This window comes from Cyprinus carpio, chromosome B16 (genome assembly GCF_018340385.1).
Source record: "Cyprinus carpio isolate SPL01 chromosome B16, ASM1834038v1, whole genome shotgun sequence".
Lineage (NCBI taxonomy): Eukaryota > Metazoa > Chordata > Actinopteri > Cypriniformes > Cyprinidae > Cyprinus > Cyprinus carpio.
Genome location: NC_056612.1, coordinates 13,035,755 through 13,058,531, shown reverse-complemented (window position 1 = coordinate 13,058,531; position 22,777 = coordinate 13,035,755). Strand labels below are relative to the sequence as shown.

The window sequence follows — 22,777 nt, the reverse complement described above, 5'->3', positions numbered from 1 at the left end:
CCAGCGGGCCGTATACGGCAGTTTCGGTTTCTTATAAGCAAAAATAGACTGCGCTGGCGAGTATCTAGAGAGTAAAGAAATAGTATATCAGAAACAGCGTATGAATTTAACATAACATTTTTTTCATTCTGGCATATTTATTAATTTAGCTGAAATTTTATATATAATAAACATGGTGACAACATTTGACTGAAATTGTTCCATGCTGCTCAACTTTAAAATCAGGCCCAAGTCTAATTGTTTATCAACTGGTATATAATACAGTGTTATGTAATAATCCAATTAAAATGTCTTTAGTATTTATTGTGTAAAGCTTGAATGAGCAAGTTAATATGCAAATAGTAAGACTTCGTTTGGATACATTCTTCTTGGCAGAGAAGGTAACGGCCTGACATGTGTTTTAATTAAGTTTCTCACTTCAGTGCCCAGATATTTGTGGATGTCAGCGCAGCGGTCCATGAAGATACTCTCCGATATGCCAAACAGTTCTCCTGCAGCAGATAATTCATTCCACATCTGAATAACTGCTATTTGATTTGTTTATGTTCTGCATAAAAAGGTCAGAGATTTGGTTTCCCATCAGTTCGTTACATCGTGATTGTACGTACAAGCAGCACTCACGGTCTGTGTAGAAACCTGTCTTGTCTTGTGTTGTCTGTCCCCGTGGAGAAATCAAACTTAGTCTCAAATAAAGACATCCCACATCTGCTCTGAAATAGTTTGACGCAGGAGCTCATTACACAGAAAGTTATACGCTGCTGCCACCTGCTGGCTAGAATACAAACCGCTAAAAAGACTCCAGGACGTTTTGTGAACGCGCAAGCTTTATTTCATACAGTTTTTACCTACAATTGAATGCCGTTGAAAGACACAAAAAGAGGTTTACATTCACTCAGTGATAATTAAATAATTAGCAAACAATAAGCTTCACATCCTTCACATGTTACAATCACTTGTGCTTTTAAACTGGCAGTTTGCTTTACACATCACACAAAATAATAGAAACACACAGAAAGAGAAAGCGACTCTTGGAACATGAACAGCAGGCCATCAGAGTTTTCCTAGAAATTAACAAAAATATACAATTAAAACAAAAATGGAGCAGGATTTACTTGGAAATAAATTTTCCCTTAGAAACTGCTATTACATTTTACAAATAGTAAAAAGAAACATACATAACACAGTGAATTAAACATGGAGTCTGATGTAGAATGACTAAAATGTACTAAGTTTTATTTGTAGCTTTCAAAAAATCTCAATCTTCAAATCTCTCTCTCTCTCTCTCTCTCTCTCTCTCTCTCTCTCTCTCTCTCTATCTATATATATATATATATATATATATATATGATCAGCTTAGGTTTATCGGCTGTCATTCTAGGATCATTTACTCACCTCAGACCCCTTACAGCGCGTACAGTTCAAGAAGATACTCCTTAGGCACGATTCCGATGGCCCCTTTCATCTCCCCCACCCACCAGCCAAACATGTCATACTCCTGTAAAAAAATAAAATAATTGAACACGATAGCAAACGCTCATTAAACTCACTCACTGTTGAGACCAATCAGTGCAGTGACACAATCAGCGAGGTCAAATCTCATAGATCAATGCTCAGGGGAATGAAATCTGTCGATATATAGTTCATTTACCCGCTCATCTTCAGGTTTTACTTCATTTTCTTCTCATACTGTCTCTATCTGTACATCCCTACCCCCCATTCTGTCTCCCTCCCAACCTCCTGTCTGTCTTTCCAAGGCCAATTCAAGGACACAAGGCCCATAGGACCTATAAAGATTACACAAGAGAATGTGAACGGGCGATATATTTCGTATGAAGCACAACAGATCTGCGAGCCCGAGGACAGAGTCCTTTTCTTCCCGCACAGAGACAGATCAGCTCTTCTCCAGCTCATGGAAAAGATAACCATAAAGATAAGAAGCAGATAAGATCCATCCATCCGTCTCTCTTTCTGTATTCCATAATTACAAACAGATCACACGGTGCCATTCACTTCAAAGCCACTAAACCCTGTGTTTTCTCCACATCCACCATACTTCTCTGTTTCTCACAGATTCCTTCTAAACTTTGGGCTTTGTGCTTTCTTTCAAAAAGGAGAATGGAGAGAAGCAGGAAGAGGAGACTGGACTGAACTGAACTAGGGATGTACTTTAACCTCCGTATTAAACTCCATTTCCCAGCAGACCTTCGGAGGAACTAGATACACTGGGGTCTGGGGACCCCCACTGACCTGCAAGTGGGTGCTGGAGGGTTCACAACATTTTACAAAATGTATTTTAGGGCTGTCAGAGTTACGTGTGCATAATATACAGATTTGGTAATATTTCTATTTTATCCTGCTTTCTAAACATGGTCAAAAATCAAGAGATTAATGCAATTATCTTTATTCTACTGACAGCGCTAGATTTTCACAGTTAGAGAAAAAGAAATCTGAAAACAGCTTTGCTAAATAATTATAAGAAAGTAAATAAATTAATAAATAAATATGGAATTCAAATATATTAAATGAAAAAATCTGTATTAGTATGTTAACTTCAGATACACTATCAACTTAAAAAGTAACTATTTTAAAAGATATAACCAATTTAAAAATAAAAAATATATAATATAATATAATATAATATAAAAGACAATTATACACACTAATATTCAAAAGAATTGGTTTTGATAAGTTTTTTAATGTTTCTGAAAAAAAGTCCAATGCAGGCTGCAATTATTTTATCATAAATAGTTAAAACAGTTATTGTGTGAAATATTATTACAATTAAAATACGCAATCATTCTAAGAAGCTAATTTGGTGCTCAAAAAATTATTTTTTTTTAATTATCAATGGTCAAAAAAGTTGTACTGCTTAATATTTTTGTGGAAACAGATACTTTTTTACACATACAGAAAGTACTGTAATCTCAGAAACAATTAATTTGTTGTTTTTAAAATCACACTTAAATTTAAACCAATTTATATGCTTGAAATATAGCTGCCTTATGTTTTAGGAAGGGGTCCAGCCATTCATCATATCTGGAAGTCCTTGGCATCAAAACGTCATATCAAAAATCAAAAATCTTATACTACTTTGCAAAGGCAGAACACAGTGACACTTTTCGTCAAAATTGAGTTATGACTGAAACGGGGTCTCTATGATCTGTCTAGGTGACAGACAGGTTTGGCTCAATGTAAACAATAAAGTAAAAACACCAACTCAATTACAGTTTTAGCTTTGGTGTAGTTCCTGTGCTTTGCCTTTGTAGGGCAGTATGGAGGACCATAATGGGGCCCTCACTCATCACCAATCTGCAACCTCAGCTCTGCATGTTTTTGAAAGTTACCACATAAACACTCATTTGTTGTACTTGAAAAGAACAGTCATCTACATTGAAACCCTGAAACATCTCAATCCAGTGTACTCTGACTGACATTTATAGCCTTTTTTCTCTCTGACATTCAAGTCTTTGATCTCTCTAAAGCTCACAAGACACTCACTGCTCGTCACCTCAACATCGGAGAAAAAAAAATCTCTCTCTGTATGGTTCAGAAAGAGCAATGAGGTTTGAATCATACCCCATCTGAAGTTAAATATGAAGTTTGTGGGCCCCTACTTGACCCCGGCAGCCTAAGTGATTCCTGCTGTATAATGTATAGTGCTCAGCTCCGGCCAGCAAACCTCTTACTGCCTGCGTGCATGTATCTGTCTATAAAACACAGGTCTGGTTATGCAGCTGCTGACAGCTGCCGCAGACACACACACTGTAATGGAGAGCGTCTCTCCACCGCCAACTGTCCTCAGTGTGCACTGTCCTCCTCATAAGGCTAAAAAGAAAAACTTTGCTGAAAGGCCACATATTTCAATAAATCTTTTGTTATCTGTAAAGCTTAGATTTGGAATATAATTTAGAATATATTCCATTTATATGTTCTAATAAAGGACTGTAGATCAGGTGTTTTTTAAGATGCTTGTTTTCAGGCTTAACAGAAACTGGGATCATTGATGTATTTAATTAATAGATTCCAGAAATTTCAAGATCTATATGTTCTTCAGGAAAACAATTCAATTAATTAAATTTAATTTCATACCTTGATTTTTTGTTCTTAGCATTTTCATTTAAGATTCTAGTTATTACTTTAACATATACATTTAATATATATAACATATTTAATATATATACATAATATACATTTTTAATACAATGTATATAATGTTTATACATTTATATATATATATACACACATTTATATATAATGTATATTATGTATGCATATTAAATATATTCTAACCTATATACTGAAATAACTATAATCCATAAAATACTTAAATATTAGTTTAAATACTATTAAAACATCAACTTAAACCACAAAATATTTACTGAGAACCACTGTGCTAAACAAATACATTTAATAATAATAATTATTTGTAATTAATTAATATCTTCCTTATGATGCTTAATAATCAATACATTTTAATTAATAATTTTAAACATTTTAAAGGTTTTTAATGTTCTTTTATACAATATTTTACATGTGTATACATGTATAACCAATTTATTTCAATATAATGATATTTAAATAATATCATACTTTTTTTTCCACATAGTATAAATTAGTCTCAATATATATAGCATCCTTTATATTTTAAGAATGGAGTCCTTTGCAAAAATGATATTCATCATATTTGAGGGTACATGGCATTAAAATATTTTAAAACCTCATTAAAAGTATAAATTTTTTAAAATCTTACTATAAATTTTGAACAATATTGTAAATTCATAAACAAATGACTCTGCTGTCTTTAAAATACAGATGAAAGCGAAACGTGTTAATGTCCAAGATTCACACACCTCAGGCTGGCAAATATAGGGCAGTTGCCCAGGCTGTGTGAAACAAGACAGGAAGTGCACATGTTAAGGGGTGAAGCAGAAACTTCCTGTAGCCGTCCTTTGATACAGACACACCTCATTGACAGACCAGCGCCTGGTGCCGTGTGTGCCAAAATATGTGCGTGTGCAAGAGGGTCAGATTAGAAGGTGAGGGTGACAAATAAGTCTGCAACAGGAAAGCAATGCAGACCTCACACTCCTGCTAAATGCCCACACACGACTATTCAGCGCCTAGCTAAGGAAGCTGACATGTAAGGTCACATAGACTTCCTAATTTAGCATTTAGCACACTAAAGTGACCTTTGAAATATCTTGATGTAAGTTGAATAATTTAAATCCTACATGATTAAAATCTGCATATTATGCCACTGAAATGATGTGGGTCTTTGAGGTTTACAATGCTTCTGGACCCCAGACGGACCATGTGACGCACTATTTTGACCAAGCATCATTTACAGCACACACTAGCCTGCTTTGAAAAGAAGAGAGTGTGGTGTGTGCGTGTGTGTGATTTAGGGCCCTGACACCTCCCCCTGGTCTGATGGTCAATACCCTTTCAGAGACGTTGAGGGTCTTGGACGGGGGGTAAATGGAGGGGGGTGGGGGGTGGGTGGTGTTAGACTTGCAGCTGCTGCATGGCCAAGGGGAAGGAGGTAGGCCACTAATAGCCCCACTGGCTTGTTCCCCAGACTGCTCTGAATGGCCTGTGAGCCACAGCTGGACACTAAACCCACACCGTCTTTACGGTCATCTGTAAGCCTGGCTGAAGGAAGGGGGAAGGGGCTACGCTACAAAAGAGCGCCTGCAATATTCATGGTAAACCAAGCCTTGTAGTACCCATAAAATGGCACAAATACGACACAGCCTCATTGGACTGTGTCAAGCAGTTCTTTCCCAGCCTTGTTTGGCAACATCCAGGGTTTAAGCTTATCTCTTTTATGCAGTGCGATAAATTTCATGAATATTTCATAAAAATGGGATTTAAAGGAGAGGGATATTTGTTTAAAAAATTCCCTGTGACCTTTTTATATTATTATTTGTAAAGAGACAAGGCTTTTTACAATTTCAATAACATTCCAACCAACCTGAATCAGACTGCCTATATATATATATATATATATATATATATATATATATATATATATATATATATATATATATATATATATACACGTAATGGTGTCTATAAAGAAATAAAAATCCAAACAACACAATTATATCTTTCAAAAGGCTAATTTTTTTTGGGGTTAAAATGCCACCGCACTCATTGCAGCCACTAGATGGCAGACTTGTTCTGAAAAACGCAGTCACCCCTGGATCCCATTCAGACCATATTCTGTCATTTTCTGACAGCCTGCTGACTTTTAACAGAATGAGATAATTTCCCCATTGGCATGCTTTATATATCCATTACAAATTATGGATTTTTAGCTACTGGTGAAATTGGGATGTCATCTCTATTTCTCCTGAAGATACATTATCTTGCTGCTGCACATTTCTGTGTCTCTAGTAAAACGAATATAAATAAATTGGGTAGAATTATGGAAAGCTGTATTCAGCAGTTCTTTGTGTCAGCTTCTTTCCTGTGTAATCACTTCTTGAGACCTAAACTTTCACCATTACTTAATGGATCACATTAGATGACATCACACATAGGCATTGCTAGGCCTTATTATGAGGGTTTTATCTCAGCCCTCCTAAAAAGCTCAGATGAAGCTGTCAGGTCACTTGAAAATCTCATGTTTGCTGAAAATAGGTGCGGCAGAAAGACATCAGATATTATTTGAATTTCAATCCTCTATTTACCAGTCATTTAAAAACAACAACAACAACAAAGGTTTATTTCATTAACTTTTAAATCTTTTTGCTCTAGTCTGCGGCTGTCGTCGAGATATGTGTGGCAGTAATATTTGGTATAGTTCGCTATCCCAGTATACAGCAACTTACTTCAAATATAGCACCATTACTGATTACACTTACAAACTATACTTACAAAAAAGATGGAATTTTGTTTATTTAAAAATTTAAAATCACTATCTCATACTCTTAAAGCAATAAATATTCTTTTGACACACATCAGCTCATGCTCCAATAACAGGCTGATCCCCCATAAGACTGAAATACTAGAATCAAACTACTATACACAGGGTCAACGGGGGTACACTTTATTTTGTCCTACCTATCAATTTATTTAAATTGTTTTAATTTCTTTTCATTTCTGTATTAAAATTTATTTAAATATTTTTGAGGGGGTATAAAATCCAGATGTCCAGATTTAATAATGAAGTGTTTTTTTTATTTATTTATTTATTTTTTAAATAAGACTTAACAAATTCTTAAATGAATAGTTGACCCAAAAATGAAAATTCTTTTAAGCCTCCAGAACCTTCTGTTCCAAACCTGCATGACTTTCTTTCTTTTGTGGAACATAAAATTATTACATTTTGAGAAAATTTCTCTGTGCTTTTGTCCATACAATGGACGTCAATGGTCACCAAAACTAAAATATCTTCTTCTGTGTTCTGCATAAGAAAGAAAGCCATAAAGGTTAGGAACTACAGGTGAGTAAATTACAATATTTAATTTTTAGTTGAAACAATCCATTTAAGTACTTTGGCTTAATCCTTAATTAACCTTTCTTAGAATATTAAGAAAATTGCTTCACTGCTTAATGATTTTAAAACTTTTGTCTACAAAACCGAATACAATCAACAAGCAGAAAACAACAAAACAGTAAGAGATATCTCAGAGAGGACCCATGCAGATCTTCTATACTTGTGTGTCAAGGTCAATAATCACATAGTTCAACTTTTTAAGATAGGGCAAGGTTAGTTCAGGTTGTAAAATTTCATGTGGTGCAACTCCTAGAAAACTTGATATTTATGAAAGAATAATTCTTGACATTTATATAATCAAATTTTACCTTATAAACTATTTTTAATCTATCTATCTATCTATCTATCTATCTATCTATCTATCTGTTTTTATATTTATATTTTTATTTAAAAACTATGTTTTATTTACTAATTTACTGTGAGGATAATAATCTGTGTACACAAACATGTATTCAACTTTTAAGGAAAATATGTTATTATTTTTACTTGAACTAATAACAGTAATTTTTGATTAGTTTTAGATAGTTGTTTATAAATGAATTTACATTAGAATTTTTATCTCTGTGTTTTCTATTTGTCTCCTGCCCCTTCTGTGACTGTAAAAATATATATATATATATATATATATTTATTAAGCTGCCTCCTGGTTAAATAAAGGTAAAAGAAACAAACCTGATGTTTATGCCACATTACACATTGAAACTTTTCCTGAAAATGGTATTAAAGTTTTTCAAAACTATATGAAGCCAACATGAATACAAATAAAATAAGAATTTGTCACTAGCTTTAAACTAGCTCATGGACACTTGTATAGTACATCCCTGACCCACACATTTCCCTACCATTATTCATAAACACCAGCATAATGTCGATACCACAAAACCTCCCTTCTAAAAGAGAAAGAAAGCACAAACACGGTTAAGCTTTCCAGTTCTTTCTCTGAAGGGCAACGGCGCTAAGTAGACAAACCGCAAGATACCGAGTTAGTTTCTGGGAACGGAGCAGCCTGACCTGTTTTAAGTAGCCCTGAGAGGTATCGAGCTAATTCTGTTAGCCAGGTACAAACCCCACGGGCACTTCCCAGATCTGCACAGCCGGCCTACGCATCGGAGCTGACAGGTACGGGAAGTTTTTAACCAAACGCACTTCTCCGCAGCACCTGGTACGAATAGAGAGGTGGATTCAGCGTTTCCTGAGAACACAGACTACCATTACAGCCATAAATAGTGACTGGCTGAGATGTGTATATGCTAAAGGTCTGCTTACGGTTGCCCACACTGAACATGGCATTGAACACGGCTGTCTTCCAGTGCTGAAATACTCACACACAAATGAGCTCTGAGACACGCACACGCACTGGGCAGACGTGGAGAGAGGTGACAGAATGCCACTGGCTGCCAGACTGCTCTGCTCAGGGCCAAGAGCACTAAAATGGTTTCCGTTGTGACAAGACTAATCCCATCACCGTGCACAGGGAGAGGGTTTACTTCACTTCCACACTCAGGAACGCCGCTCGCGCAAAGAAACAGGCCCAAAACGAACCTTTCTGCATCTGACTCAAATCTGTTATCCAGACGTCACAGTGTATTTATTTAACTGAATGTTTTTGCAAATTCATCTTTTCCTGCTGACGTCTGAGAGGGCAGGGTAATAAACATTACCTCATGCTGTATTATTTCTGTCCTCCATCACGTGGGTTGTGACAACTGCGGCAAGTTTGGAAGTTTCCAGGCCATGGCTCCCGTCTTACCTTGCTGAGGATGTAGATGGTGTCTCCTCGCTTGAAGGAGAGCTCATCGGGATGCTCTCCAGAACAATCCCACAAGCCCTGGAAGTAGTTGACATAGTCTGTGCTCTTGTTCGCTGCTGCAGGGGAAAAAACAGAAGATCATTTAAATAGAAGATCATTTAAAAACAGAATTTAATCATTAAATAAAGAATAGCATAGCATTTCGTGTTTTTAAAAGCGTTGTTCTGAACTCAGTACACTCTTAACATATGCATCACAAAACGTTTATGACGGGCTGTAAAAATGAGGATTGTTAGGTTGTTGGTTTGGTCTCTGAACATCTCATCTGTCCGTCAAAGAAATCTCACTCTCTATGTATGTACACTATCATTCAAAAGTTTAGGGTCAGTGAGATAAACTGTGAGATATTATTGAATAAAATCTCTTATGCTCACCAAGGCTGCATTTATTTGATCAAAAATACAGATAATAATGTGAAATATATCACAATTTAATGATAACATTGTGTACGGTTTCAAAATAACTGTTTTCTAATGTAATATCTTTTAAAATGTACTTTATCCCTGCGATGGCAAGGCTGAATTTTCAGCATCATTACTCCAGTCTTCAGTGTCACATGATCCTTTGGGAAATCATTCTAATATGCTTGGTGCTCAAGAAACATTTGTTTTTATTATTAATGTTGAACAGTTGTGCTGCTTAATAATTTTGTGGAAACTGTGATTGATTCTTTGCTGTAAAGATATTTCAAAAGAACAACATTTATTTGAAATAGAAATCTTTTGTAACATTATAATGTCTTTACTGTCACTTTGGATGAATTTAATGCATTTTTTGCAGAAAAAAAAGGGTTTAATTTCCAACAATTATTGTTTGATCTCAAAAAATGTTTTGCAAAAAGACATAATATGTGATAAACAAAAATACAATTTCAAGCTAGTTTAGTTTAGTATGATTCCAAGGGCCTGGCCAGGGACCATAGTGGCCCCCTGGGTTCTTGGTTGAAGACCCCACTGTTTTTCTGGCTCAGAAAGATCCACTAGTGGGCAGCAGAGAGTATAAATTGCTGAACTGAGGCTCTTGCCAGTTGAGATGCATACTGAAGAACTCTAATGAAAGACTCCTCACTGTTGAAAGTTAACTTGTAACTTGTAATACAAGCCACATTTGTTTTAAGCCTTTTTTTATTCATAAAGCTTTTGATTTTTTTTATCATCTTCAGCAAAGTTTCAGTCCCTTTTAAAAGAACATTTATTTTCAATCTCAAAACATCAACAAAAACAATGCTCTTGGGTTTACATTTAACCTGCCCTTTCTCTTGGCTCTTGGTTTAGAGCATTATTTATTCATATCTACAATATATTTATTAATCTACATTGTCTACCCAAAGGCAGCACCATGAGTGGGTGTTTAGTAAAACTGCTTTCATATAAAGAAAAAAAAACATACCCCTAAAGGTAAATATCTTTCAACAGACATTAATGCTGGCAGATTCCCAGCTATGCTGATTTGGCAGATTATTCTAATTATTTTCTAAATATAACCTTACCCAGGGCTTTCTCCTAGAACAACCAGGCATTAGTATTACACCTGCTGCACGAGTTTGGAATCAGCATTATTGCATTCACTTACAGGATTTTAAAACATTATTCAAAACAGCCCTGAATGATAACAACAAACACTAATAAGGATAATTCATATGACAATCTTGCTTTCCAGAATCTGTGAAGCTTGTATTATTCCCCACCATTATGGCTCTCACTAGTGCTCTAGCTGGCCCCCTCCACTGAGCATCTGTCACGAGATCCTGCCTCAGCCATCGCTTCTGTCAGCAGGACTTCCTGTGCTGTGAGCCTGGAGCAGAGGGCCATGGTGGGCCACAGTGCACCAATGGAGTCAGCTTCCTGCCAGAGCCTACCAACCCCTGCCCAGTGCCCAGCACCCGGCAGGATACATGCTTCCCCACACAGGCACAGAAAAACCAATATAGCTTTTTAAAATAATAACTGAGATGATGGCAAGAGTATTGTTGAGCATTTGTCTAACCAATAAACACCAATCTGTTAAATTAAGTATCATTACAAATAATAAACGGTGCAAAAACACAGCAAAAAATTCCAGGTATCTTCCTGAAGGCCAGACTAACTTCCTACTCCTGTCATCAGTGTGACTTTACCAGCTAATCTCCCAAATCCATATGTACCTGCAATATCCATTGCTTCTCTTCCACATTCTATCTTTTGTTGTCATTTCAAGACCTCATCCCTCCTATCTATGCCCTTTTAAGATGAAAAAAAAAAAAGTTGGACAGACAAATGATAGCCACCCAGGCAGATCTGGGAGTCTGTGTGGTGTTATGGGACAGCAGGGCAGGTAGGGGATGGACAGGCCTGGTGACCCAGTGGTAATTACCTGTCACAGGGGTAGATGGTGGTGGGAGTTTGTTGGCCAGGGTCACTGCTGGTTTAACAGGTTGGGGTGCATCTTCCTCTGAGAGGGAGAGAATAGATGTGCCAGTCAGAGCGGAGAGCAATACACCAAATTCAAAATTTCTGTAGCCATTTTCCACCACATACTGTACATAGAGGCATATACATGACTATAACTGTTTATCAACATCAGAAGTTAATAAATAACAATAAAATACTTAAAACTGCAGTCCGTATTTTTTTGTGTTCAAAATTATAATATAATATAATATAATATAATATAATATAATATAATATAATATAATATAATATAATATAATATAATATAATATAATATAATATAATTAGACAAATAAACAAAAAAATAAGAAATTGAGGTGCAAACCTGGGAGTTCTTCATAAATGTCATCATCGATAGGTGCAGGATGGTTGGTTGGTTGGTTCATAGGCAAACAGTCATCATACTCTTCTTCATCTTCAGGAATGACTCCACCCATGTCTGATAGTCAAAGCACATGCAAAACATGATGCATTTGTTCATAAAAGTCACCTGCTAAGCCAAGTTTAGAGAGCGGCAGTGTTTTTCTGATGTACAGTCCTACCTTTGATCAGAAAGTCAATGTGCTCCACCCACTCTTTGGCATCTTTCTCGGATGCAGCACAGAACTGCAGCAAAAGGGTATTGTGAGTGATAATGATCTGAGAATATGAATAAACACTGCATGTTATGAGAGGTGACCAACCTGATAAACACGCTTGTCTGGAGCAGAGATCTCAAAGCAGCAATCTCGCTTTGCATCTTTCCGCAGGGTGTTGTTCATTTTGACCATGTATCCGACAATATTAAACTCTCCCTTCTGCTGTTTATCTAGTGAAGATTAGGAAATGATCCAATTTCAGAAAAAAGAAATTGAATTCAGGACTAAATTTATTGGTGACAACAAAAACAGTAGATTTCCCACCTTTCTCACTGCCATAGTAGTAGAATATATTGCTGCTTAAAGCACACCATCTCTTCTGCCATTCATTGCCAAAGAAGCTGTGATCTATAAGAGGTCAAAAGGAGGTTATTTTTTACTTCTTTTTTTTCTTCTCATGAGCAACCTGTTTGTGAATGCAGTAACCTACCCTTTCTGCGCTTCTCCAGGTAGCCACTCTTTAAAACGGACTGAAGGTCCTGAGCTGCCACCGGAGGAGCCTGTTGAACTCCTGATTTCAACAAACAGAAATATTAGATTTTAGTTCAGCTTATGATGAGCAGTGCTAACTCTGCTGGTGAAGAATCCACAAAGAGGAGCACCTGCCTTCACAACAAATTAGCTAAATACATTTGTTAAAAGCAGCCAGAAAGCTAATTCCATGCCTTTAGGTTTAAAAATCAAAGGTCGACGTCAAGCGAGACTAAAGTTAGCAGAGATTCAAGCCTGGATAGAGTTTCATGCCCCGATCTGTCAGGTACAGCAGTATGTGAAACAGATGCATGGTCTGTTTTCAAAGCAAACCTCCGCTCTCGTTTACACTGCCCTCCCTTCTCTTGTGTACACACTACCATTGCATTGCTGAATGAGTGTGAGTGAGCAGAGCAGTGTTATGAATGACACAGGCAATTGTGGAATGTTTGCAATTATGTTTAAAGTGCTGTCAAGGGAGCATGACACACGCTGACTGTGAAAAGCAAACTGAACACCCTCAGAGTTGGAGCGGATTTCTCTTAAATCTGGTAGAAAATGTCTGGTAGAAGCACTAGCATGAATACTAAAATAAAAATAAAAAAATTATATATATATATATATATACACACACACTACTGTTCAACAAAGGTTGCATTTATCTGATCAAAAAGAGAAAAAGTAAATGGTCAAAAACAGCAATATTTAGAAACATTACAATTAAAATAATTAAAAAGTAATTTTTTCTTGATGACAAGAAAGCTCCATTTTCAAGTCTTCTTCATAGCCCTTCAGAATTAATTTTAATATACTGATTTATTAATAAACAAGAAGCCGTTCTTAACAGTAGTTGAAAATGTTTGTTTCTAAATGAAGTGTGGAAATTGAGATACAGTGTTCTTTGATGAATATAAAGTTTGAAGAACAGCATTTATTTGAAACAGAAATCTTTTGTAACATCATAAATGTCTCTACTGTAATTTCTGATCAATTTGTCCTTAATCAATAAAATCATAGGGATCCCAAGAATTTGAATGGTAATGGTACACAAACCCATAACTATAACTCATGACAAAAATGTGTACTATGAACTCCCTTTAAATGATCTTGATCTGTGTTACAATGCTAACTTCAAAAGTAGTGAATGTGGTTGCAAAAGGCCGTAAATAAACAGTGCCAACATGTTTCACCTTCCGCTATAAAGATGAGCTTCCTTTTGATGCGCTGAATATATAAATAGAGGAAAAACTCAAAGCTCTTTGACAGAGGCAAAGCCTCTGACTCTCAACAAATACAGCCTGAGATGTATCTGTCTGTTTTGACACTTTTTTATTAATGAAATCATTAAATGACAAACTCCCTGCCTTTAACCAAATAGTGGCATTATGGTTGCACAAGCTCATAACTTCACTTGCTTTAGAACATCTGTCCAAAATAAATAGTCTTTATTTATTTAAATAAGAACTTTTTGGTCAATCTCCAAATGCCGTTTTGATTCGCCTAGGCTTTGCAGTGTGCACTAACAGGCTTCAATCCCATCTTGGAGCTAAACAGCTGTTCTCTCTGGCAAGCACAGGGCAAAAGGACCTATAAAACACATGACTGCACTACAGCAGTAAACCTCTTCCTACCATATATACATACACACAAACCACTCTCGGCCTGCATCCTACCCTCCCGATTATGTATATGTTTCAGAATGCAATAATCAGATATGAAGCATAATTCGAAATGAGTCAGATAAACTGGATTTCCTTAAATGTAAATTCTACCAATAGCATTCATTTAGCAGACGCTAATAAAACAGAAGCCTGAATTGACATTGGCTGTGGGCGGCATTGTCTGGGCTGCAGACCATAAACCATTTGCTCAGAGACAAAAGAGAGCTAAACCCTTGACGTCTGTGCCTTCAAACTGTTCCTGAGCCTGTTGCCGGGTTACATCAGTCTTTCAAGCACCTCATTCAGCTTTTGTGTTCTTCTACCACTACTAAAAAATCCTAGACAGGACATGACAAAGGACTGCCATAATGATACTGTGTTATGACAGCTGAGGCTGCAGAAAAGATGATAAGTGATTCATTCATAAGCGGAGAGAGAAATGCTTTTTGTTTCTTAATTTATGTGAGTTCTGTACATGCAATCCGTGCACAGAATAGATTGCAGTGATTCTTTCATAATACTCACAATTACAAACTTTTCTTTTGACTTCCGGGAGAGAATTCAAGGGTACAGGACAATGTCACATGACATTCCTGTCATTCAAACAATTGCAGGTGCTCCATGCTTCTCTTCTCTGGTAACACTTTTACATAAATCACACAATTTTCCACTCACCATCGTAAGCGCCTTCCTCATCTCTGTCATTCTGCTCGGACTGCAGTGATCCTCCGTCGTTAGTGTCCGCTTCATCAGGCTCTGGAAACTCTTCATCTCCTACACAGAGTTTTCATCAGCATTCTCAAAAAGGCCACATTTTCAAACCTCCACCAGCAAGACACATTAAGACTGTCTAATTCAGATATTACGTAGGCTATGTTGTTTGCAGATATGATATCTGACAGCACGGGAATTTGGACATGGTGCCTTTGAATGGCACTCGCTTTGAAGAGATTTGGAAAATTAACAGAACAGAACAGTTCACCTAAAAATGTAAATATACTTAAAATATACTCAGGCCATTCAAGATGTAGATGAGTTTGCTTCTTTAAACTTAATGGATTTGGAAAACACTTAGCATTACATCACTTGCTCACCAGTGGACCATAATCCTTCATACTGAGTGCTTTCTCCAGTGAGTCCATCTCCTGTTGTCCTCTCACATCCAAATCCACCAACATAACTGTTTTGGACTGTTTTCACTTATAAAAGGTGACTGATCTGTTAATATTTCTCTCCTTATTCAGACAAGATAACTTTTTCACTGGGAAAGCAATATTATGGATAGTATAACCAAAGCAAAGGGTTAAGTTTAATAAAAAAAAAGATGGATTTGTTTCTTAAAAACATGCAGATTCCCAAGACATTAACTGATGGACTGGTGTCAGTTACTTGTGGATTATTGTGATGTTTTTATCAGCTGTTTGGACTCCCATTCTTACGGCACCCATTAACTGCAGAGGATCCATTGGTGAGCAAGTGATGTGAGTCTAAACTTCTCCAAATCTGTTCCGAATCACGCCTGCTTGAATCCCATTCCCTCACAATATAATTAATATTAAAGATGATGGCAAAGCAAAAAGTATGCATATGTTTGTGTCATCATGTTGAATTTGAGCAAATAACTTCCTGTTCACACTGTGATATTGTGGTAATAGTACCGCTGTAAAGTGCTATACCAAATGCAGCCCTCTACCCACATCTCAACCTTAAATTTGTAGTAAGGAACACAAAACTGATCTGTGAACAGTTATACAGTGACTTAAAGGTTATTTTTTAAAGCACTTTTTCCATGTGTTCCCATCAGAAGAGAAACAGTGTATGTGTATTATACATATTTGTCATGCAAAGATGTTCACATATGAAGAGTTGAAGTTTTCATGTTCAGAATGAATGCCAACTATGATGCAGCAGGATAGAGTGAAGCACACAGTAACCTACAGCATAGTGAGGAAGTACTAGTTTACTTCACCATGCTTGAACTTTAGCCCCTCCCCCAGACACAAGCACAGAACACAAACATACAAACGCAATTAAAACTTACGCTTGTCCTTGAAATCCTGAGAGTAGCTGGAACACAGATAATTTGGATTTGTTGAATACTTTATAAGCATAGAGTCACAAACATATCAGGTAATAGCTAATGAATACATTCTGTCGTACCTCGATTTCACATCTTTAATGCGCTTGATAAAGGCATCCTTTTTCTCTTTTGCTTTCTTGCTCAAATTCTCCGCTTTTAGGACATCAGTTAAAAAAGTTTCCAGATCTGAAAACAGACACTGATTTATAAATGTAGGGTTTTTTTTTTGTTTTTGTTTTTTTGCCATTTTTCACCTTCATGAATTCCTCAACCCAAGTAGCCTAGGTTTATGCAAACAGGTGCACCTCATGTTTGAGGAACATAATTTTCGACTATTCCAAACTAATGACACTGTGATTAGTTTATTGGCAAGGCTACATCCCTGCTGGAAAATACGTCAACTGGTCTTTGGCCAGAAACAACTACTATCAACCGTATTTTTTTTTTAACAACTGGTCAACCAGCTAATAACAACCTTACTCCATCTAATTGCTGGCAAATATCTACCGTGTTCAAACATCTCAAGCATATTAAGCTGGAGTCTTCCACAGGTATGTTAGGACTCAAACTTAAAAAAATAAATAAATAGAAATTTCGCCTGCAGTTGAATCATAGCATCATAAACTCTCTACTTTCATACCTATTGTTGATTTAGTAATTAAAACAACACGTTAAAACACAAAACATCTATTCGCACCCTGCCTCGTCTTTAGAAAAAAGTAAACAAAGACCACTTTATGCTCCAAGTAAGTTACAGGGAAATATTCTCAACGTCTGTCGGTAGTCTAAACTTCCTCTTTTCAGCCAAGTACGAACAGAAATAAATGTAGAGTTTATAACTGAAGACAAAAAATCGATTCTACTCCGACTGCGCTCGAGACCTAAACGTTCGCTTTATCAACTCTTGTATTATCAAATATTGCGATAGTAGCCTACCTGAAATGAGTGTCGTCAAGTCTTCCGGAATGGACCTCATTGTGATAAACCGCTTGACCCAGTAAGATAGCCTTCGAAACACGGAAGTTACAAGTGGACTATGAAATACGGAAGAAGCAATAGCCTACACTAGAGAAACCACTATTCAAATTAGACACTGTTATTCACGCCTGCTCCAGCAGAAACATTTAACTAGAGTGCTCACCCCAAACAGTGCACACTGGGGAATCACACGTTCCCTCATCCAGTTTTACGTGCACGATTGGACAGGAATGATACACTTTTCATAAGTCATTCATTTTATTGCATTATTCGTCGAATTTACTTTTGATGTTTTTATTAGCATGAGAGCGGAAAAAACAGATGGGAAAGATACAGCATGCCCATATGATCTAATCTAATCTGAATCTTCAAGATTCAAGAAGCTTCCAAACTTCCGAAGAGGCAATCCTCATTTACAAACTTCGGTAAGTAACTGCTGAAGGTCCGGTGGTTTTTTTTTTTTTTTGCACTCTGTACCTTTGTATATATTCACTGCTGGTGCATTAGAGGGTTTTAGTGAGATGATCTAAGGACCTTTCAGCCCTTTTAGATGGGCCTGCTGTTTGGAGTGGGGCCCACTTATCCTGAGGAGGGAGACAGGTGAAGAATGGGGGTGATGCACAGCTTTCATAAGAAAACACATAGCTATCCATCTCCATCTGGCTCTGTGCGCTCTCTCTGTGCTCCTCTGCTGTTTCACAGAGATTACTGCAGAGAACAGATCCCTGCCAGGAGACCTGCACTCTGTCACCTTCTCAAAATACCTCTCCTAGAAAATGATAAGGAGTGGAATTTGCTTTTTGAGTCCAAAATATTTTTTAAAGCAATACGGAAAGTTATTTTGCACATTATAATTAGATCCATATTTTGTGAACAAGCATTGCTGTGATATATTTATGCACATAAGCAAATACAGCTATTCAAAGGAATGACTTAAATGAAACAATAAAAGGCTAATTTTACTTTATGAAAGTATTGGCTGATATTCAACACTGACATTCTGCCTGCTTGTTCGCTCGGCTTGAGCACTGCTTGAACCTCATTTGACCTGGCCACAGATCCATCTGGTGTGGAGGGGGAAAGAGAGGTGAAGTGCCCTTTGACCTTTTAAAGGATAGGGGAGCAGCTCCATATCTCATGCTCCTCAGCCGAGCCTGTTTGATCTGGACTCACCTCAGTTCACACGTCTCAGCTTCTGGCCCCAACCCACAAAGGGAGGAATGTGTGTGAGTGTTTAAATGCAGTTTTACATCCATATCACCATAACCAGTGATCATCATCTTTATTAAATTAGACATAGGCCTATTGTACTTCTCTTCATCCCAGAGTTTTAGCATTATACTGTCATGCTTGTGCATATGGAAACCACTGACTGCCACATTCTGAATCATTCCTTTTTTCTTGCAAGCTTTGTGACCTGAGTCTGTAACATTTTTCTTTGCTTTGGTTTTGTTTCAGAGAGCTGGTAGAGAAGGATTGCTTCGTTGGCCCAAAACAATACTGAAATGTAAGGTTTATGGCAGCCACGTGAAGACATACTAGACTTGAAAACATACCTGAGGTCACCAGCAAATACTATGACATGTGACAGGTAAGTCATATCTGAATCAGACCACCTGAACAGCCCCCGAACATGAAGGAGGAACATCTGAGGGCACACTCTTGCCACTGTAATTCACACTGCCTGTAGGGTGCAGGGTATCTGTCAAGTTCAACTTTGTGATGGATGAGATGGTGTCTTTGCCCCTTGGCCTTTAAGGGATTAGGCTGCTCAGGTGTTGTTTTTAAAAGACTTAGAATTAGCTTACATTTAAACATTTAAACTGTCCTTTGACACCACTTTCACCACCTGTTTCTGGAGAGAGAGAAAAAAAAAAGTCTGGGCTCCTTTGGATTGAACCTTGAGTTTACGTTTAATGTCTAATGTCATCAAAAGAATGCATCAGTCATAAGTTATCTCAGAAAAGCAGGGATTTGGTTCTTTGAATATTAATTACTGTAGATATATTCATGAGGCTTTTGCAGTGTTTCTGAGTGAACCTTTGCCAGTCATTTGATTAAGTGAAGCCTCGGTTGCAGCCGCAGGAGGAAAAACACTTTATGTTAGATGAAAAGAGATGTTTAAGAAGCAGACCACGTAAGTGCAACTAGAAGAAGAATAATTGCATACCTCAGGAATTCCATAAACGTGATCTATGAGATAATATCATGCTTCATAGAGCTAATTTGTTCATTTGTATTCTGTGGTGTTGCTGTGGTTGGCCTTCTACTTGAGCCATTCTATTTGATTCAGATCCTTAAAAGGTTCGAACCCTTAAAGGGATATTTCACTCAAAAATGAAAATTCTGTCATCATTTATGCACCCTCGCGCCATTCCACGCCCTAAAGACTTTTTCTTCAGAAGAACACAGAATTAATGTTTTTGTCCATACAATGAAAATTTAGTGGAGCCTTAAACAACACTGAACATTTTTCTAAATATCTTCTTTTGTTTTTCACAAAAGAGAATCAGTACATGTGAGTGGGTAAATGATAAGCGATTGTAATTTTTGAGTGAAGAATTCCTAAGCATTACATAACTGCACACTTAAAATTCATATATTTTTAAAATTCATATTATACGGTTTGCATTTTCATGCATCTTGCAGTTATATTTAGTGTTTCTGCTCTAATTTCACTCTACCCTCAGAATATCTGCATGAAGCCCACCTGCATAGGAATGACAAAAGGGACCACCAAGATTAAATGCACGGTTTCCATGGAAACCAGTTGAAGGCTGACTGCACTGACTTTAAATGCCTGCATAGACATTACAGACTGAGTCAGTGGACTAACATTGCATAGTCCTTTGCTCTATAAGCATTTTATAGCTGTCAGGACAGGAATTTTACTTTACACAGATTGTTCATCAATCTTTGTAGATGCTGGGATGACCAAAAATATGTCAGGCTCCCTAACCAAAACCATAAACTTAGGCTGCAAAACACTTGAGAAAATAACATTGTTGCAGGAGCCCCAAATTACATGTACATATTATGCATACCAAATGGTTTCACATCAGTTTGCATTAAGGCAAAGTTGATTTCTCAGTTAGGGTAGGATCATGAAAGTTATGTGACTGTCAAACTTTATGGCAGTCTTTAATAAGTAAGCAGATAATTATACTTGAAGCGTCCGTGCAACAACATATTTTAGCAAATGCATCTGCAATGATACCCAAGTCCTAGTAGTGGCTCATATTAGTTATTGTGATGCATATTCACTATGGAAAGGCAAATTAGATTTATCAAGCTTTCTACTTTACAACCACAGCTTTAAAAATGGGTGCTGCCACAAAAGTGGTAACACAGCTGATTTCCAAAAATGTATATGTGTAGAATGTAAAAAGTAGCCTCAGTGAGAAGGTTACAGTTATACATATTTACATTATTTTTATTCAGGGCTTTTCAAAATTGTAATAAATTATTAATTATAAAATTGTTAAAAAAAAAAAAAAAAAAAAAAAAAATATATATATATATATATATATATATATATATATATATATATATATATATATATATATATATATATATATATATATATATATATATATATATATAAAATATTCTAAATCTTTCCCTGCATGCCTATGATGCACAAATCTCTTTTGGGTAGCTAGCTGGATGTTGATCACTTCTCTGTGCCAAATCTCAACTCAGGCTTTAACCTGGTTAAAGAATGCCGATCACGTGTTTGTTTGTCAAAGGACGTCAGTCAAACTATTTGTTCAGCTTTGATTTGGCGCAACGCCTTTAGAGCCTAAACGATTTTGAGCTTTGTTTTGTAAAATGCGATTTAGGGGCTTTTCTGTACACATCTTTTTGTGTATGATTGAAAATTCTAAATAATATAACATTTAATAAACCAAATGGAAGATAAGAGCATTAAAAAAACACTCTGTTAATAACTGAAAAGCCCTCAGACCACGATCGAACTTTTAATATAACTACATTAGTAGGTCTGCGGTGGTTATAGTGTAGCAATCCTACACAATCCTACATTATGTGGGTGTAAAGTTAGCCTGATCTAATACAAGGACTCGGGTCGTTCTCTGTGTGGTGTGAGCGCTTGGCCGCTAGGCCTCATTTCCATTTCGACACTTTCGCAGCGATTGCAACGTGGCGTCAGATGTTTGGAAGTTATCCTTGCTAGATTTCCTCAAAGCTAGGTTTCACAGAACACTCTTCTCGAGGTACCACTAAAGTCGTCTTTTATAAATTCAGTTTTGTGTTGGTATCCTTACAATAGAATTTCTTGCACTTGCTATAGCATTAACAGAAGTGGCTCGAGTCACCATAATCATTAAACTCGATAAACCAGCCACGGATAAGAACTAATGATGGTGAAACTGTTTATTTTACTTTGTAATTACAGTTGCATCTAATGTGGGACAAATATCAAGTGCCAAAATACTTTAGAAAATATTCAAATAACTAAATACAAATGTGTTTGTTAAACTTGAAGGCTATAAAACCGGTGCTTTTTATTGTGCAAAAGGTGAAAATCGTTTGCCAAGATCCTGGCTTGTCGAAAAAGATTAAAAGTGAGTTGTTTTAAGGCTGTAACAACGAGCGGGTATCAATCGAGTTAGTCTAAGAGGACACACAGGCCCATTCAGATCTTTGAGAGCAGGGCCGAGGTAATCAAATGAGATTCTTTTATTTTATTAAGCTATTTATTCGGATATCAACTATTTGGAATTTAAAAGTATAAATATTAATATTAATAAAACACGAGCAGAATTTAGTATTAGTTTATACTGTCAAATAATTCTTTGCAGCGTTGCCTGTTGATAAAACGGCACTTCTTTTGAGAACTCTTGCATTAGATGTAGCCTACTGATCTGATTCGGGACACAGTTACATTCATCAAATGTAAATTAAATCTATAACCAGCAGATAAACTGATAATTATAATAAATCATATAAACTAAATAATTAATGTTAAAATGTGGTTTGACTGTTGAATTCTCCTCTCATTCTCAGCGGCGGATTGAATTACGTGGAGTGCTGTCTCAACCCCAACCCCCTGTCGAAGGTTTAATAGGCAATAAAATTTAATTGCTGAACTCCAAAACGTTACAACTCTTGGCCAGGAGACTTCCTGTGTCGTCAGATACAGTAAGGGTCTTATTTGTGTACGCAGCATCAAGTCATCAATCTC

At 36.6% G+C, this 22,777-nt stretch overlaps 1 protein-coding gene and 1 long non-coding RNA gene across 4 annotated transcripts; one reads left to right on the top strand and one right to left on the bottom strand.

Moving 5' to 3' along the window:
- Window positions 1–806: 806 nt before the first annotated feature.
- On the bottom strand, window positions 807–17,669 carry LOC109049854 (src kinase-associated phosphoprotein 2). The gene is made up of 13 exons (XM_019067523.2): window positions 17,530–17,669; window positions 16,674–16,779; window positions 16,555–16,580; window positions 15,189–15,287; window positions 12,812–12,892; window positions 12,646–12,729; window positions 12,427–12,551; window positions 12,286–12,349; window positions 12,069–12,182; window positions 11,667–11,744; window positions 9,255–9,370; window positions 1,393–1,495; window positions 807–1,061 (listed from the first exon to the last, which is right to left on the bottom strand). The coding sequence occupies exons 1-12, from the start codon at window positions 17,567–17,569 to the stop codon at window positions 1,403–1,405; spliced, it is 1,026 nt and encodes a 341-aa protein (XP_018923068.1). The 5' UTR covers window positions 17,570–17,669; the 3' UTR covers window positions 807–1,061; window positions 1,393–1,402.
- Window positions 16,779–21,009, top strand: LOC109049890. 3 transcript variants are annotated; one of them, XR_006156690.1, is made up of 4 exons: window positions 16,779–17,144; window positions 17,873–17,996; window positions 18,630–18,797; window positions 19,030–21,009. It is a non-coding gene; the product is annotated as an uncharacterized LOC109049890 (long non-coding RNA). The 3 variants fall into 3 exon arrangements; XR_006156689.1 differs by lacking the exon at window positions 16,779–17,144 and having other exon boundaries at window positions 17,864–17,996; window positions 19,030–19,162; window positions 20,262–21,009; XR_002011148.2 differs by lacking the exon at window positions 16,779–17,144 and having other exon boundaries at window positions 17,864–17,996.
- The last annotated feature ends 1,768 nt before the right edge of the window (window positions 21,010–22,777 follow it).